A 16575-nucleotide genomic window follows, 5' to 3' on the forward strand; every position below is an offset into this window, starting at 1 on the left:
AAGCCGGCCGTGTCTCGCGTTCAACGTTCGTTCCGAATCCATGGAATGCCCGATAACCATATTATTTTCCACCATTCTTCATCGACAGATTCTCATATCCGGCGCCGCTGCACACCCGCTTTTGATCTTTTTCCACCCACGAGAGAGCCCCGGGTATTAAATTCCAGAGCGGCCTCCCTTAGTTAAGAGAGGGACGGTTTTTTTTCATTTATCGCCTAATGCTGTGAAACGATTTAACGACCGGCGACCACCGCCGCGTCTCTCCGCAGCCTGGAACACCCTTATCGGGTTGATCAATCGATGAGAGTACGCGAAACGAATCTAACGCAACAATTGCTAACAATTAAGTAAGAAGTTTTATCAAAGTGGACGTTTCACAAACCGGAATAGCCCTTTAAAGGCTTGTACACAGTAGGAAAATCGCTGTACCAGCATCTGTGCTTTGACTGAAACATCAACCGATAGAAATGAGAGCAGCTTTTCCTGAGAAATCGACGAATCATCATTCTTAAGAGCATCGACCAAGGAAAACGGAGGACAACTGGAAGTATATCGAGCACAGCCATCGTCAACAGTGTGGTAAAAAGTTTTATTAAACGACTGTACACAGTAGAAAAACGAGCCCCATCGATCCCACGCGATTACAACGATCTGGAAAAAAAAGAGTCACCTATCGTCTTTTTACAATGGAGCTCTCCCAGTGGCTGTCGGAGCTCCGGTGAACCGTTTAGAAGAACGTCCTTTAGTCGTGCTTGCCGATATTAAGCCCTTTTCCAGCCAGCCACGAGAACTCGATGACAGACAAACCACGAATATAACATCTCCCAGTGGCTACGTACTCCGTGAACAATATTAGCGGTGGCTTGGTACGGTGCAACGCCGAGGAAGGATGTATCCCAACCGGCTGCTTCGAGCTCACCTACACACACGTACAATCCAATTACTCCTAAATTCTCGTTATCCAGTAGCCAGGGAGAAAACTTACTTAAACTGCGCCCCTATACCTCGGCTGAAACTCGCTTAAGCCCCGAATTCCCGACGTAACAACAAAATAACGCTAACCCTTCTCAAAAACTTCCCTTAATCTTGCTGTGCAAAGTTTTTCACCTAACCCGACGCTCCTGTCTCCCGTTGTCCACAGGAACAACATAATTGAATGTCTCCCTCTCTTTCTCTACCTCGGTTACCCTTAATCGCTCCAGCTCAAAGAAACAGTGCGTTCGAAGCTGCGCGAAATTAACCCCCGGTGGTCCAATTTGCAGCGTGTTACATAAAAGCGTGGACGAGATGTGCGGTGGGTGATCAAATTGTTAGAGCCACTTGCGCGAATTCACGCGAAACAACAAGTTCTCAAATAAACCTCCAGCTACGCTAAATACTTTTTAGTTTTTCCCTGCAGGAACATTTTCCGAACGGATATAAGTTCGAATGGAATTTTTTCGGAACAAAAGGTAACCGTTCGATCTCCGAAGAGAGAGAGAGAGAGAGAGAGAGAGAGAGAGAGAGAGAGAGAGAAGAGCTTTTTCTTCAGGGGCGGTAAAATGCGGTAGAAGAGTTTGGCTAGCTTTGTGCAATGAGCCAGCGCATCTGAAGGATCGACTACTTACGGTGATGTAAGTTTGATCCCTCTGCAGTTCGGCGAGGTTATCGTAGAGGCCCTCGAGGAGTGCTCGCCTGAGTTGCTCGGTATTCGTTCCGCAGCTCACCTTTTCCAAATTCGCACGTTTCGCTAATGCGGCAAGCTGCTGGCGCACCTCCGCGGCGTACTCCAGATTCCTATGATGCAGGAAGTTCTCGTGGCACCAGACTTTCTTCTGGTTCGTGTTCATGTATGCGCGAAAAACGTTCAGCAACGTGACATGGTCTCCCTCGGGTGACGCGAATCTGGAACGAACGAAACACCGGGCCGTCGTGTCACGTAACAAACTACGAGTATCGATCACGTCTCGGACCATTTGACGGCTATAAAAGAACACCCGGACACCCACGGACACTGCGAGATTTCTAACCCTCCGAGATCCTATCGCGAACTAGATGCTCCACTTTGCGAGAGAGATGATTCAACCGGCCGTGAAATATTAGGCCGTCCAGTATGCCCTCCTCTATTTACATTAACATTCGAGACCCTTTTCCTGTTCCTTGATCTCTCAACGTTAATGTCGAACGTAAAAAGATTAGCAAGGGACTGACGCTTTCCTGTCGATGATACAATACTAATCCAGTGACAGAACTTTGTTGTCTTTGATTATTTCCTTATGAAACTTTTTCCAGGATATTTGTGACATTTTTCTGATTGGAATGAACCCAAACACGACAGGTTTTATCCACGATACAGTGGAACCTCAATGATCCGAATTAATCACTGGAACAAGATCGCTTTAGATTGTATCGTGTTTGTACTCGTTTCAATCAGAAAAATGTCACGAATACATATGTTGGCTAGATTCTGGTGTTCGATGGTTAAACATAGTAATAGTGAAATGGAGTAACTACCTTGACCTAGCAATTTGTGCCTGCTGCCTTTTAGCAGGCGGATCGGTGAAGATAGACTCTCCTGACAACAGAGCAATCACCGATAGCGCTTCCTCGAGGCATTGGTGCTCCACCGACGCAAGGATCACTTTAGTGAATCTTGGATCCAATGGGAATAAAGACATCGTCCTGCCAAGGGTGGTCAGCTGTGGCGGAGAACCTGTTCGCGTTGGAAAATCAAATGAGAAAGTTTTACGTGACATGCTAATACCATTCCAGCACACTCCGATGCGCCAAGAAAACCGAACGCAAATAGAATCGATCAGCCTCTCTCTCGATCATTCTCCTATGAAAATCGTCTTGACAACCGCGACCGATCGAAAAATTACATAACAGATTTAACAATAAACCGAGACGTTGGTTCCCGTTGAACGGCAATTTCGACAGTGTCTCGACAGTTTTCGCGGGGACGCAGACAAACTCGACGCGTTACCAGCCCGAGAAATGAAATATTGTTCCGCGAAGAAAGAAACTGGAGGAAATATATTGTTCCTCGCGAATCTCCGGATATATTTTCTCGGCGCGCCGATGTCGCCTACTTGAATTTCAGAATCCCTTCGAACTGTTTGAAACTACGGAATTCTGTCGGGTGATCATTCCGACGGTATCGGCGCTGGCCTATCTTCAATAAAATTTACATTTTTCACTTTGAAAGTCGATCATCCGAGGAACACCGTGTTTCCGCCCTTATCCGAACCTTGGCCTGTAATGGTAAATCTATTGAGACTGGTTTTAAAGAAGTATTCCAGAGCAACCGAGCTTTCTGTACAACATTTTCGAGTTAATTTCGAGACAATGGTAAAACACAACATAGTGGAAATCCTTAAATAATGGTTTAAAAAGTACGGTAGTGCTCAGTTAAATTTGCTAAATTTGTCACACTTAATTCGTTAGAAATTTTTCATTGCCAGAATTTTACTTCCGGATCCCAAACTTTCCAGATTTAAGTGAGCACTACCGTAATCGGTTGGTTCGAAGGATCATGTTCACCTTTAACAGCGCCGAGCTTCTCCAAGCAAGCGACGGCGACGTCGACGGCTTCCGTCGGTGGTTTGTCCATGAAATCAAAGGTGGTGATATCAATCCCGATGGCGAGTAACTGGAGCGCCACTCCCGCGAGGGAACACCTTTGTATCTCGGGCACCGGCATCTCCTTCATCCTTTCGAAATCCTCTTTCGTGTAAGTTCTATAACATTTGCCGGCCGCTTCACGGCCTGCTCTGCCTGTCCTCTGCCAGGCCTGTGCCTTTGAGACTTTTTCCACCCTGAGCACATCCAATCCTGTCGTCGGGTGATGAGTTCTCGCTTTGACCACTCCGGTGTCGATCACATGTCGAATTCCTGTGTAATTTCATCCGGGAATCTCTGTGTGTACCACAATCCTCTCGCGAATGTAATCACGAAAGCGAGCCGAGTAATCAAGTCTGTCACGAACGAGTACCGGGTTTCGGCCGTGATATTAGCAGATTGCGGCGCTCGTCGAAAATGAAATTGGCCCCCCCACCGATGGATAATTCGCCGAATTAATCCAATCGGGGCACGACCTCCTGCCCGGAAGACAATTTTTATGCCGGGGGAGAGACCACGATTTTATAGAAAACTTTTCTCCATTCTGATCATTTCGCTATGATACGCTGCGATCGTAGATTTAATATCCACTTTTCTATTAGTACTGAAACTACTGCAAATCTGTTTTTATTTAACACGTTCCGTGCCGTTTCTGCTCGACAATTAAACAACTTATGTGCTTTGTTTTATACCGCACTTTTGACAATGCCTCAATCTTTTGGTAGAAATATATCCGACAGTGTTCAACTTGTTATAAAATATATGTTTTTAGTGGTAAACGCGGCCTGAATGGATAGTTTAACTTTAAATGGATAGTTTAGTGTTAAACTACACTCTTCAAAAGAATTAAGGGATCACTTGTGCGAACCCGAAAAATTGGTCCCACTTCACGTGATCATAACTCCGTCAAAAATTACCGTATCGATATCGTTATACAATGGTTTGAAAGCCTGAAACCTCTAGTTTCAGATGCTCTGTTTCAAATTGTTGCTATGTTGGTTTTTTATAAGGTTATAGCTAGAAACGCTCTTTCTATTGCTTTTTTGCGCAAGATTCTACGATAATTTTTTCGCTTTCTGGAGCCAGTTAAAGTTAAAAAGCCCATACTTACTTCAATGTTGAATAACTCGAATAAAAAAAATTGCACAATAATCAACAACCACACATTTTACACAGGAAAGATAGTTCTTCCAAATGATATTAACGCGATTTATCCAAAAAATTTGTTGCTCCCCGTGTGATGTTCCAAAGTTGCACAAAATTTTTGTTAACCGTCAATGTTGTCTTCATCTAGCTATAATCTTATACAAAACCAACATAGCAACAATTTGAAACAGAGCATCTGAAACTAGAGGTTTCAGGCTTGCAAACCATTGTATAACGATATCGATACGGTAATTTTTGACGGAGTTATGATCACGTAAAGTGGGACCAATTTTTCGGGTTCGCACAAGTGATCCCTTAATTCTTTTGAGGAGTGTATTATTGATATTGTAAAGACGATTTTTCAAAGTAACTTACTGCTATAAAACAACAATACTAGCCGGAATAAAACATTCTAAATGTATTTGAAATCGCGCAAAAACCGATCGTCGATTTCGCCGAAATTTCGCGGGTATATTTGAGAACCGCCGAGATTTGTGTAATTATAACTCACCACCGATCGTAACAGACGTCTCAGCTACGTTAGTTGACAAAATAAGCTTCCGCATTCCGGGAGGGGACGGCTTAAAGGCTTCCAATTGTTGATGCGTCGGCAGAGCCGAGTACAATGGAAAGACCTTTAATGGCGGATAGCTCTGTCCATCCAACTGTTTAGCCGCTTGCCTCGCGCTCATGGCTGTAGCCTCTATTTCTTCCTGCCCGGTTAAAAAGACCAGAATGTCCTCGCTGGAGGAAAGACAGAAAAATTCAGGAAATTGTCCGTTTCCTAGTGACCTAGTTTCCCGCTGCGCTTCTCGTGCACGCGGACTGTTTTCCTTTAATTTAATGGACGTAACGGTATGTAAATTCCATAATCCTGTTGCAAACTCGAAAATTACATCGGCGATACTTCCCCGCGTCCCATGGTATTCATTAATTATTAAAATTCCCGTGCCGCCTTCCACGTGTGCAACGAATGCACGAGCGTTTCGCGAATAAATTATTAGGTGCACAAAAGGAAAGTTGAAATTTTCAGAATTACTGATTTTGATGAGCCACTCATCAGACAGATGAATTGAAAAGTTGATTTCCTTTCTTAACAAATTCAGAAATTCTGATATTTTTACTGTTTTGCGTTTCTCCAATCCATTTTTACGCTCTGCAAGGAAGCAAGAAGAAAAATCGGGCATGCGGTGGATAAAGGTCTCGCTTACTTGGCAGGATTATCGCGGTGGATCTGGAAAGCGGTAACAAGTGCGGAAAACGCATAATCGTCCGACGACTTGACGGCATGATAAATCTTCACGGGGTGCTGACGACCTTCCAAGTAGACCGCCGATGCTTGAAAATACTTGGCGAACTTATCGACGTCCATCGTCGCCGACATCACCAGCAGCTTCAACGGCGGTAGGTTCTTCAGCTTCCGCAGGTTCTGCGCACGACGGGCCACGCCGAGGAGCACGTCGGTTTGCACGGATCTCTCGTGGGCTTCGTCGAGGATCACCACCGAGTAATCGGACAGGATTTCGTCGGTCATCGCCTCTCGGACCATCATTCCATCGGTCAGGTACTTGATCCTGGTCTGAGGGGATGTAACGTCTTCGAAACGCACGCAGTAGCCCACCAGCTTTCCGGTTTCAACCCCTTGCTCCTGTGCCACCCTGCGAGCCACGCTGACCGCGGCCACCCTACGCGGTTGCGTGATACCGATGCAACCCGATGCACCAGCTATACCGGAAGACAACAGCAACTGAGGGATCTGAGTAGTCTTCCCGCTGCCCGTCTCGCCTATCACGATTAGAGTGCTGTTGCGCCGGATCTCCTCCAACAAACTGAAATTTATCGCATTAGCCTGTTAGCGACAGCTTATTTTTAAAGATAAATGTTACAGTAAAGTCGGTATAGCCGGTTCAAAGATTACACTGAAATACAGCCTGGTTCTGATCTTTCAAAAACTCCATTTTTTATATTTTATTTAATCCTCTCTAAAAATCAATAAGGTCTTTCAATAAATGAAAATAAATTTCGCCCATTTTTCTTGATCGATACAAACGTTATACAGCCTGGCAGAGTCATCTATGCAATATGTTAGGAAACTAGATTCATTTTCTATTTTATCACGTTTCTAGATATTTATATTTGACAAAACAGATTTCTATTATATCAATATTTTATACATTAGTTTCCTCCCTTATTGATTATGTTGATCTTTCATATTTGAAACTCTACAGGTTCATACAGGGTTCAGCAACTAACTTTCTGTGCTGCGGTTTTATACAATTCACTAGCTAAAGTGTGAGAAAATCATTGATTTTTAGATCGTGTAACATAAAGCCCCCTAAAATGATTGAACTACTTTATACTTCATCTGTTTGATTATATTCAAATATTCCCGCCAAGAACGACGCACACCATAGTGCTACCTATGTTATAATATCTGAAACTACTGACCGAGTACGGTCGGTAAATAGTCCTCCATTTTGTTTTACACTACTCGCGTGAGAGAATGTCGTGAAAATATTGTCGGTGGAACAAGATGACAGCGGAAATCAACAGATAAACGAAAGAAAAATATTGCAGCACTCGCCGTTTGCGTAGCCTGTAAACCGGTAACGATTTTCTTTGTTGTTGGAAGCTTATGTTCTCTTTGTCTACAGTCTCTGCGGCAGCATGTTGACTACCCTCGTCTTTCTTTATTTTGCTCGATGTTTCGTTGAACACGACGGTGTTAGGTCGTTTCGCTGCTAATTTCGTGAAAGTCGCAGTGCCGATCACATTGTACTTCGAATCCGTGTTATCGTGGACCCCCATGTCACCGAAAATCGTAGCACAAACGAACTTCGAAACGGCACACGAGCACGCACGTGTTGCACAGTACAGTTGTGTACAAATAAGCGCCTTGACAGGAGGAAGCTTCAGCCAATGACGTAGCTCCTCTGTGTACATAGTACGTAGTCATTCAAATCCTGACTATGTCACTCAATTTGCATCGCGGGAAATTTCTTACCAGTTCTTACCATCACTGCACTTTGTACTTTTTTTCTTATCTTGGTTTAAAACAAATATTTGTAAAACTATACACACGGTGTCCAATTTGATATTTCGCGCTCAATTATCTCGAACTATTTTTTATCCGGAAAAGTGTTTCAAGCAGTACACACCAGTACACACTACCTTTGCTATTTACAGTAGCAGACAAAAGTTTAAGACCGCTCTAAAGAAGACGATAACTTTTTTAATATTGTACTATACGATTTGAACTTTTTTGGGAAGCTAGAGTAATTAGTTTACTAAAGGATGTGAAAAGAATTTTTTTCAAAAATTGCAACTGGTCTGAATTGTTGAAAAAATACTAACAGTTGAATATGTGGGCCTATATTGAAAATTTAAAAAATACGTTTTGTAGATCTGTGTCAATTAAACATATTCTGAAAATTTCGTCAAAATCGGTCGACGTTGCAATGAGCTACAAACGTTTAAAGATGGTAAAAATTGCAGATTTTCAAGATTTTCGGCAATAAATTGTGAAAATCTGCAATTTTTACCATCTTTAAACGTTTGTAGCTCATTGCAACGTCGACCGATTTTAACGAAATTTTCAGAATATGTTTAATTGACACAGATCTACAAAACTTATTTTTTAAATTTTCGATATAGGCCCATATAAAAAAATTTAAATTCAACTTTTAGTATTTTTTCAACAATTCCGATCAATTGCAATTTTTAAAAAAATTTCTTTTCACATCCTTTAGTAAACTAATTGCTCTAGTTTCCCAAAAAGTTAAAATCGTATAGTACAATATTAAAAAAGTTATCATTTTCTTTAGAGCGGTCTTAAACTTTTGTCCGCTACTGTATATGAAGAAAAGTAATTTATTTTTTTTTTAAATTGAATACTCTGTATTATATTATATACTCTATAAAAAGTACTCTATAAGGAAAGTTAAACATTTCCGAATTTTTATCCGTTTCAGACAATAAAAATCTATTTATGTGAATAAATCGAGTATTTTAACGTAATGTGCATGGGCATGAAATAATAATGTTCTAAAATAAATCGCATATTTCATATTTTGATTCAGCAACACGTACATATACACTTTAATACACCGATATTTTACATTGGTAAGAGACCATACACAACAATAAGAAATTGAACGTCTTGGCGTATTGTTTTTATCAAACAAGAGATCAAAAATAATCTTTTATTCATTCACGCTATAAACATTTTACTCATAAGACGACAATTCCTAAAATCGTATTATATATCTTGCGGTTACAGTGCCGTTAGTGTTGTGTAAAACAAACAATATATCTCTGTTACTTGTCAAGCGTCGACGCATCGACCTGTTTGTCAAAAGTCTGCTCATCGACATATTAAAAATGAATTGTAGTCAATTGTAAATATATCGATTAAGAAATTATCACAGATTAACGCTGTGTGGGAGGAAGACACAGTGAGCAAATTTTTTTAATGATACCTTAAACGATAGCATCTATTTATATCTGAAAATTGTATCTAAATGGAATGCATCATCGTAAAGGCCGATGTATTGGCGTTTTTGAAGATGGAGGCACCTAGAAGTATAATTCGTTATTTATACTTATGTCAAATATAATATTTCGAGATAATATAATTAATTACCATTGCTCCGATACGATATAGGTAACGATTTCTGATACTAATGTCAGACTGCGGTTGTAAAAGTTCATCGGTTGATAAATCTGAAGTAGATTCCGCAGATAACAATTTTTCCCTTTCGAGACTTTCAGGTGTGCATCGAGTACTCTCATGTTTCTCTCTTTGGCCTGGAGTCATATTTAAATAACCACTACTTGTTGCCGCGTCCAGCAACCAGATCGCAACAGAAGTTATCAGGGAAACTGTTAAAGATATGTTAATCGTATTATCGTTACAAGTATTATATACATATAAAGTTGAGAGGCAAGGTGATAATAAATATATAATAAATATAAGGAACAGAAAACATACTCCACAGCCAAACCAAGAAAAACATCTCAAGCATAAAGTATCCACTTTTGTCCACAATTATTCCAGCCAAAATACTAACTATTGCCAGGCCTAGATTCTGTCCAGCTTGGGCGCTGTAAATAGACAAGATGATACACAAAATAAATTGCATATACCCTGACTAGATTAAGTTTGAATCTTGAATGTAGCTATACTTACATCCCATAAGCAGTACCAAGCTGATATTCCGGAGTAACAAGTGCAATTAACGGCCACAAGCTACTGGCAAGCATGGAGTATGCTAATCCCATGAGAATCATGCAGACATAAGGACTCTGATACGTGAATGCAAGTAATCCATGAGCCACTATAGTTGCAACAATTCCGATAAATACCCATAACACATTCTTTCCAGTTCTATCGACAACCCATCCGAAAATGGGGGATGCGATAGCAGATATGGAATATACGAGAGAGTTCACTGTGTTCGCATTGGATGGGTCAAATGAATATTTCCGTTCGAAAAACACCCTAAGAAAACAACGAATAATATTAGATACAAAATACATGGTGATCCACCTAAGCTTTTAAAAGCGATACTTGAGTTCGTATCATTAATTACTGTGTAATGAGTTTAGTAAAAAATATTTCAGGTAAAAGTTGAATGTATTATATCTGAAAGGATATCATATGAAAAATTTGACATCAGAAAAGCTAATCATGCCATGTTGTATGTCCTTTTTCACTAAATCATTACTCATGCAGCAATTAATACAGTTTCAGTTACACACTCCGCTTTGTATGTAAAACAGAATTACAAAACACTTCTATCTAATCATACTTACTTGCCTAAAGCAATGAATGGGAATATTGAAATATAATAGGCGATGCAAATTAAAGTGATTAACCAGAACATAGGTTTAAAGTCTTTAACGTCTGTTAGACTAACAACTTCTGGCTCTTGCCCTTCTCCCCTTCTTAATAATCTCTCTGCCCGTTTGTCCATGGCACCCAACACACATGCGCAGATCATAGACCCTACGCAAGTTAAAGAGGCCAAGAGGAGAACAACTCCAATACATTCTGGTCCTTTATAATATTGAGACACAAACTTATAGATTGGTTCCATAACCAGGAAATTAACTGTTGATCCAACTCGAGCAAAGCTCAGTTGCAAGCCAAACACCATATTCAGTTCTTTCCCCTTGAACCACAGCACAGCATAACTGTTCTGTGCAACTGCCAATGATTCTGAGCCGATACTGTAAAACACGTTCATATCAACAAATTTGTTAATTGTTCACTTCCGTTCAAATTACAGGACATACCCGAAAACAAATCGACCAAGCATCATAAGCCAGAAAGCGTTAAAAATAGCTCCAGTCGCGAATATAATTTGACCAATTAAAGTTAGTCCCATGTATATGATTGTGCCCAGTCGTATACCAAAAACGCTGTCCAATAAAAATCCTCCAATAAAACAAAGTACCACATTCGGCCATGAATAAATAGAGTACAGCAATACGAATTTACTAGTGGACATCTGTAGGTCAGTTTTAAAATTATCTTGCAATGCACCAGGATTATCGTAACAGAAATAAGCACCTAAAAAAAAAAGGAAACGTTCGATTAAATTAATCGGTGAAAGAAACGAAAGCGCATCCTCCAGATAAACCAATCGTTTTAAATAGGGTCGGTGACCTAATCGCATGTGGCATACTTGAATATTTGACAAAACATGACTCATTAATCGGGCGATTACGCGGAAGCACGCGTACGTGTGACGTTTAACTATTTTTCGAAATAAATCCCAGCAGTATTTCGATATGGAAATCAAAGAGGGAAGAGAGGAAAATAAAATTTCGCGGATAAAACAGCTGACGATTCGATATGTCTTATCAATGCAGCATGTGCGGACCGAAAGGAATATTATACGCAACCTAGAAAGTTCGTAAGAATATCGCTAAAACCGATAAATACGCGGAGAATGCAATACAGCTGAGGAAGGCTGGGGCATGATTAGAATTGTTTATATATTATTTTCGGATGAATAAGAGGTTTATCAGAGCTAAAATATCATACAGCAACGGTTCGCGGAAGAATGTTCTTTGTTTCGAGTGAATTATTACGTCGGACGAATAGACAGGACGGACAACGCGAACACCATTCAAATAATGTTATACGGAAAATTATGAATATTCTCGGAGAGCATTCAATTAATTATCTCTCTTTACTGAAGAGAAAAACAAACTCTTCTCGTTATATATAATTTAAATATAAGAACTAAAGGTTCCTCATTAATTTGCTTATAAATTACACAACAAAATTTTGTTTAAATCGTCCGTCAATTTGTACAGAATATGTAAAAATATCTGAAAATTTGTATTATTGCGTGCATCGTTTTGAGATAAGCGCGTTTAAAATTTTTTTGATTATAGCGAACAGCGCGCCATCCCGTTCGTTGTTAAAATAATCTTAAAATGTGAAAGTCGTCTAGTTTTTATATGAAACTTGAAACTCTGTTTCTTTCAGTATTCGTAAACATGCACATCAACCTCGAGAACTTCAAGGACGGCTATTTAGAAAAAGTGAACATAATTTAACGTATTAATTGGGTGTAACAAAATTAGGGCCCTTTTCTCAAATCCCCAGAATGACAGTAAAAATTGTAAAAAATATAAATTATTATTAGACACGATTAAAGTAAATATTGAAATAGGTCATGGTCCGCCGAAACAAAAACGATCAAATATAAACAATGGCTCGATAAGGTTGTAAACGATAATTACAATGCGATGCGTACCAAAGCCTACTATGCTCATCAACGCCAGTCCAACAAATCTGAACGGCAGCCTTTTAGGACTGCAGAATCCTTGGAGAGCAATTTCATCGTCTGATCTGTCCAGTGTCGTCTCTGGAGTTTCCAATATGCCTCCTTCCATGTTACGTTTTGTTCTGTTGATCTTTTAATGTTTACTGACAGGCACAGCCACAGGTGCCTTGGTGTGCAGACGTTCACGGAAGTTCACTGTACCGATCATTACACAATCATCGATCATGCACGAACAAGCAATCCTTCTTCGAGCTAAAATAACTGTTTAATTACAAAAAAGGTGGACTGAGCAAAGGATCAGCCCCTGAACGCTGTCGCTTCACTACTTAGATACAATACTATCAGTCGTGTCATTACTAATCTGTCAATCGTATACGTCATCCGAGTGATCTAACGTAAGCCACAGGATAGCCGGATAACCGGGTGCCAAAACATTAATAGAAAAATCTCTATGAAACAAGAGGGGCAATCGTGAGACGACAAAGAATCGGCGGTAACAAAGAGAACTATAATTTCTGTGCGACTTTATCTACAGAGCACTAGAATTTTCACTTCTTGTTTCCATTTTAAAAACCTGTAAAAACTGAAGAAAAGTAAATCTACAATCACAGATTTAAGTCTATGACAGAATATAGGAGTACTTAGATCAATCACTCAATGTATTTTTTTGTTTCCTAGAGCAAGACCAAGAATATATCTGCAAAGAAGGAATCTTCTTTATCTACAGATACTAAACAGGTTCAAAGATATCTTACATTTTTTAAATTGTTTCAACATGTTATTTAAACTATACCATTGCATTCCGAAAGGAGTATAGAATACTTGTACCTGCTTCTACGTAAGAAACATTCTTATGTCACGGTTAAAGCAGGAAAAACCTGAAATTTTCAATTTTCACTCTACAGGTAAAATCGCTAAGCACCAGCTCGCTAGGTTAGTCGAACAAGGACAAAATCACGGGTACAGAGAGCGATCTATCCAACGAATGACCACCCGTGCAATGGCTTTTATAATTTTATTGAGAAACATAACTTCTTGAATGTACAGTGTTGTTGCGTACCGCTAAACGTATAGTACTTAAAAATTATCTTAAGCTTAAAGGTCGGGGATATGGAAAAGTCGCACCATGAAGAATCACATATGGTTTAAGATGCAACTTCTTCAGTTGCACCCTCAAACTCGAGTTTCACTTGACACTCCTCTGGTAGTCCTTCAACGTCCACCTCCGATTCCGGGGCGTTTAACATGTTTAACGTTACTTCCGCCGATTTACCCATCAACCCTTGGTTTCCGGATTGTTGCTTCGATACTTGCTGTTGCACAACCGTCGATTGCTGCGCCGACTGTTGCTGCGACATCAACTGCTGCCTTATCGGTACACCCGCCTCCTCGAACGCCTTTTTCTTCAACGTTGTTCGAATCTGCGAGCTGAAAACCATAACCGACCGGTTAACATTGGATCTGGACTGACGCCGGGAAAATTGAGAAAAACAACCGTGGGCTCGATGCAGCCTTAGTAACTTACACCGTTCGTCCCTTGATGTGTTCACTTATTTTGTTCAAATCTTCACTGAAGGTCTTTACCGAGTGACGGAGCATCTCAATTTCCTCGTCAGTCCATTTACTACAGATTAAGCAATACAGAGGATTATGAGGAGATGCGGTCAGCGTTTGTTGCGGATCATTATGCGATTTCGTAGATTTTTAAAAGCTAAGGAATTATTTGCAAAAACATGCGTGCCCCACTGATTTCAACGACTTTCATTTTCGATTTCATCGCCCTTAAAAAACACTTTGAATTGAGTCAAGTAACCCCTAGTTGATGTAAGGTCACTATCTCTTTGCAAATAATTACAATAGACTACAAATGCATAAAGATCCGCAGTCCAATAATAATTTTATTGGATTGATCATCATCTATCTAATCGAGAAATGATAACATCAAAACTAATTTATACGATAGTGCAATATGCATGCATTAACGATTACAGACGTGTATACTTGCGCTAGAATGCTAGATCATCGATTATCTTGTTTACTCGGAAATTCACTTTTGTACCGATAGTACGACAAATTTTAGACTTGCTTAAATTTTGTCTTGATTAATGTAGATTTCAAACAGATTTGGGTATTGTTCAAATGATATGTTTGGAAAATTAATATTCGAATAAAAATTTGTTCACAGAGGGTTTACCTGGTTTCCCAAGTAAAAACATTCGATTTTTTCCCCCATAAATCGATAGCAATACCCTCTCGTTTTGGTAGTAAACGGTGTCAAGCGAATTTGAAAAGAAGGAGGGATACCGATCTTCTGTTTTCAGATCGTCGTTTTTTATCGAAATAAAACTGTATACTCATTGAAACTGTTTTGTTTTTGAATAGACATCGAAAGTGACTTGAATTCACAAGTACATACATATTGAACTTTATCCCATCTGTACAAGTGACAGTCTCCCGCGCTTCTCGAATGCATAGAGCGGTCACGTAAACTCCAAGCATCAGCATCAAGCTTATTGTACATAGTGACTCAACGCAAAAGCAACAATATATTTGTTATTTTGAATTACCCTGCCGGTGAATCAGTCGTCGGATGCAGCTGCATAGTCAACTCTCCGAGTTTATTGAATGCTGCACCGGCTGCGGTGAAAATCTCACCAACCTAAAAGAAATGACAAGCTAGATAGTTGCCGATCGTTTCAAGCATATATAAAAAATACAAACTACGTAATACTACTATAGATTCACATTTAGCTGAAAGATTCAATGAAAATATTATGAGTATGTGAGGAAAGCGAAGGAAAAAAAATAATAACAAACAATGTTTGTAGACATTATCATAACCTAACCTTCTGACCGCTTACAGACTCCATTGCTAAAGGTACCCGAGAGTAAAAACACGTGACTCACGTAGAAGAAGAAAGACGAGCGGTATGGTGAATGGACCGTTAGGTGTTATATGGCGGGAAACTACCTAAAATCGCCGACAACCATTGCCTTTTCTGCTTACCTTGCTCGCAGAGTTCATGTCAGCTTCTATTGTTGTTCTTCGCCATCAGTCGAACATACTTTCGTACGGTATTGCCATCTCGCGTCGGTTTTCGCGTATGTAGATTCTTGTTGCCGTCGCGTCGCTGTCCACCCTTTCAGCCAGCCTTTTATATCAATCCTACATACATGTACAATAACTTTGCAATAGCAGTGTTCAAGATTATGTGATCGCGCAAGAAAGTCGCAGATAACAGCCCGCGGACAGATTTGTCCGTTGCGGTCGACGTCTATAGGTCAATGTATGTACAAAAAGTCCGAACACAATGAGAACGCGAAGGAACAATAAATTTATTTGCAGAACTGCTTGTAATTAACTTATCTTTAGCTAATACTTCGCGTGTCCAACCAACTAAGGGTGTGCGAGCAAGCGATTTAGGATAAGAACAAGAGCATGCAGGAGTGACACGTCTACTACCAAGAGCGATTGTTGAACGAAGTACACGAAGTAGAAAATTTGATAACGCGCAGCCGCGAGGCGCGAGGTATATGGTGCCAGAGAGTATATTCCTCTCTGGTTTGTCGCCAGACTGGGGAATTACAACATTCGTGAAGCTTGCATAAATATCTGTAAATAATTTGTAACTGTAATAATTTTCAGCAAATTCTGCCAGAAATTAAACTGGTTATTATTCATTTCCTGACACATTATATTTACATTTATTGATGAAAAATCAAGAGTGTATTGGATATTCATTACAGCAGCAAATGATTCGTGCCGCTTTCCCCATAAGACGCAATGCAAATTCCGGCACGAATTATTTGACCTTCCTTTTTTTTTTAAACGTCCGTGCAGCGCCAAAACGCTTAAATTGTTAGCCAAATTTAGTTCCAAATCTACCGCTAGATGGCGCTGTTGCCAACCTGTACTCTGTCGGTAACATTTGGCTAACAGTTTGAGCGTTTTGCCGCTGCATGAAATGGCGCTGTACGGACGTTTAGGAAGAGCAAATAATTCGTGCCGGAATTAACATTGCGTCTT

At 40.1% G+C, this 16575-nt stretch overlaps 3 protein-coding genes across 10 annotated transcripts in view; all 3 read right to left on the reverse strand.

Moving 5' to 3' along the window:
• Positions 1-570: 570 nt before the first annotated feature.
• On the reverse strand, positions 571-8106 carry Ath (ATP-dependent RNA helicase DHX33). The gene is made up of 7 exons (XM_076423273.1): positions 7331-8106; positions 5958-6575; positions 5258-5490; positions 3523-3873; positions 2494-2692; positions 1608-1884; positions 571-919 (listed from the first exon to the last, which is right to left on the reverse strand). The coding sequence occupies exons 1-7, from the start codon at positions 7687-7689 to the stop codon at positions 743-745; spliced, it is 2214 nt and encodes a 737-aa protein (XP_076279388.1). The 5' UTR covers positions 7690-8106; the 3' UTR covers positions 571-742.
• A 690-nt stretch (positions 8107-8796) lies between these two features.
• On the reverse strand, positions 8797-12968 carry LOC143208670 (lysosomal dipeptide transporter MFSD1). The gene is made up of 7 exons (XM_076423277.1): positions 12519-12968; positions 11044-11320; positions 10561-10977; positions 9935-10246; positions 9737-9849; positions 9389-9627; positions 8797-9321 (listed from the first exon to the last, which is right to left on the reverse strand). The coding sequence occupies exons 1-7, from the start codon at positions 12655-12657 to the stop codon at positions 9277-9279; spliced, it is 1542 nt and encodes a 513-aa protein (XP_076279392.1). The 5' UTR covers positions 12658-12968; the 3' UTR covers positions 8797-9276.
• A 541-nt stretch (positions 12969-13509) lies between these two features.
• The window catches only part of LOC143208679 (BPTF-associated chromatin complex component 1), a 29285-nt gene continuing 26219 nt past the window's right edge, over positions 13510-16575 (reverse strand). For 2 of the 8 annotated variants that reach the window (XR_013008954.1, XR_013008955.1), the window contains exons 4-6: positions 15556-15714; positions 15116-15207; positions 14124-14172 (exon numbers count right to left, since the gene is read on the reverse strand). Coding sequence is in view for 2 of the 8 variants with exons in the window: in XM_076423294.1 (XP_076279409.1) it covers positions 13694-13976; positions 14074-14172; positions 15116-15207; positions 15395-15418 (498 nt within the window). In the remaining 6 variants the exon portion in view is untranslated. Of the gene's footprint in view, positions 13977-14073; positions 14173-15115; positions 15208-15394; positions 15434-15455; positions 16162-16575 lie in introns of those variants that run through there. The other 6 variants (XM_076423294.1, XM_076423296.1, XR_013008956.1 and 3 more) reach the window with 6 other exon arrangements.

The sequence above is a fragment of the Lasioglossum baleicum genome, chromosome 5 (genome assembly GCF_051020765.1).
Source record: "Lasioglossum baleicum chromosome 5, iyLasBale1, whole genome shotgun sequence".
Classification (NCBI taxonomy): domain Eukaryota; kingdom Metazoa; phylum Arthropoda; class Insecta; order Hymenoptera; family Halictidae; genus Lasioglossum; species Lasioglossum baleicum.

Bases quoted from the DNA above. Each gene is read 5' to 3' on its own strand.
- Ath (XM_076423273.1), bottom strand. From the start codon at position 7,689: ATGTACACAGAGGAGCTACGTCATTGGCTGAAGCTTCCTCCTGTCAAG. The intron at 6,576-7,330 runs GCGAGTGCTGCA...GATAAATTTCAG, and splicing joins GTTTACAGGCTACGCAAACG to TTTGTTGGAGGAGATCCGGC. The intron at 5,491-5,957 runs GTAAGCGAGACC...TCTTTCCTCCAG, and splicing joins CACCGCGATAATCCTGCCAA to CGAGGACATTCTGGTCTTTT.
- LOC143208670 (XM_076423277.1), bottom strand. From the start codon at position 12,657: ATGGAAGGAGGCATATTGGAAACTCCAGAGACGACACTGGACAGATCA. The intron at 10,978-11,043 runs GTATGTCCTGTA...CGTGTTTTACAG, and splicing joins CTTGGTCGATTTGTTTTCGG to TATCGGCTCAGAATCATTGG. The intron at 10,247-10,560 runs GTAAGTATGATT...TTGTTTTCTTAG, and splicing joins CCATTCATTGCTTTAGGCAA to GGTGTTTTTCGAACGGAAAT.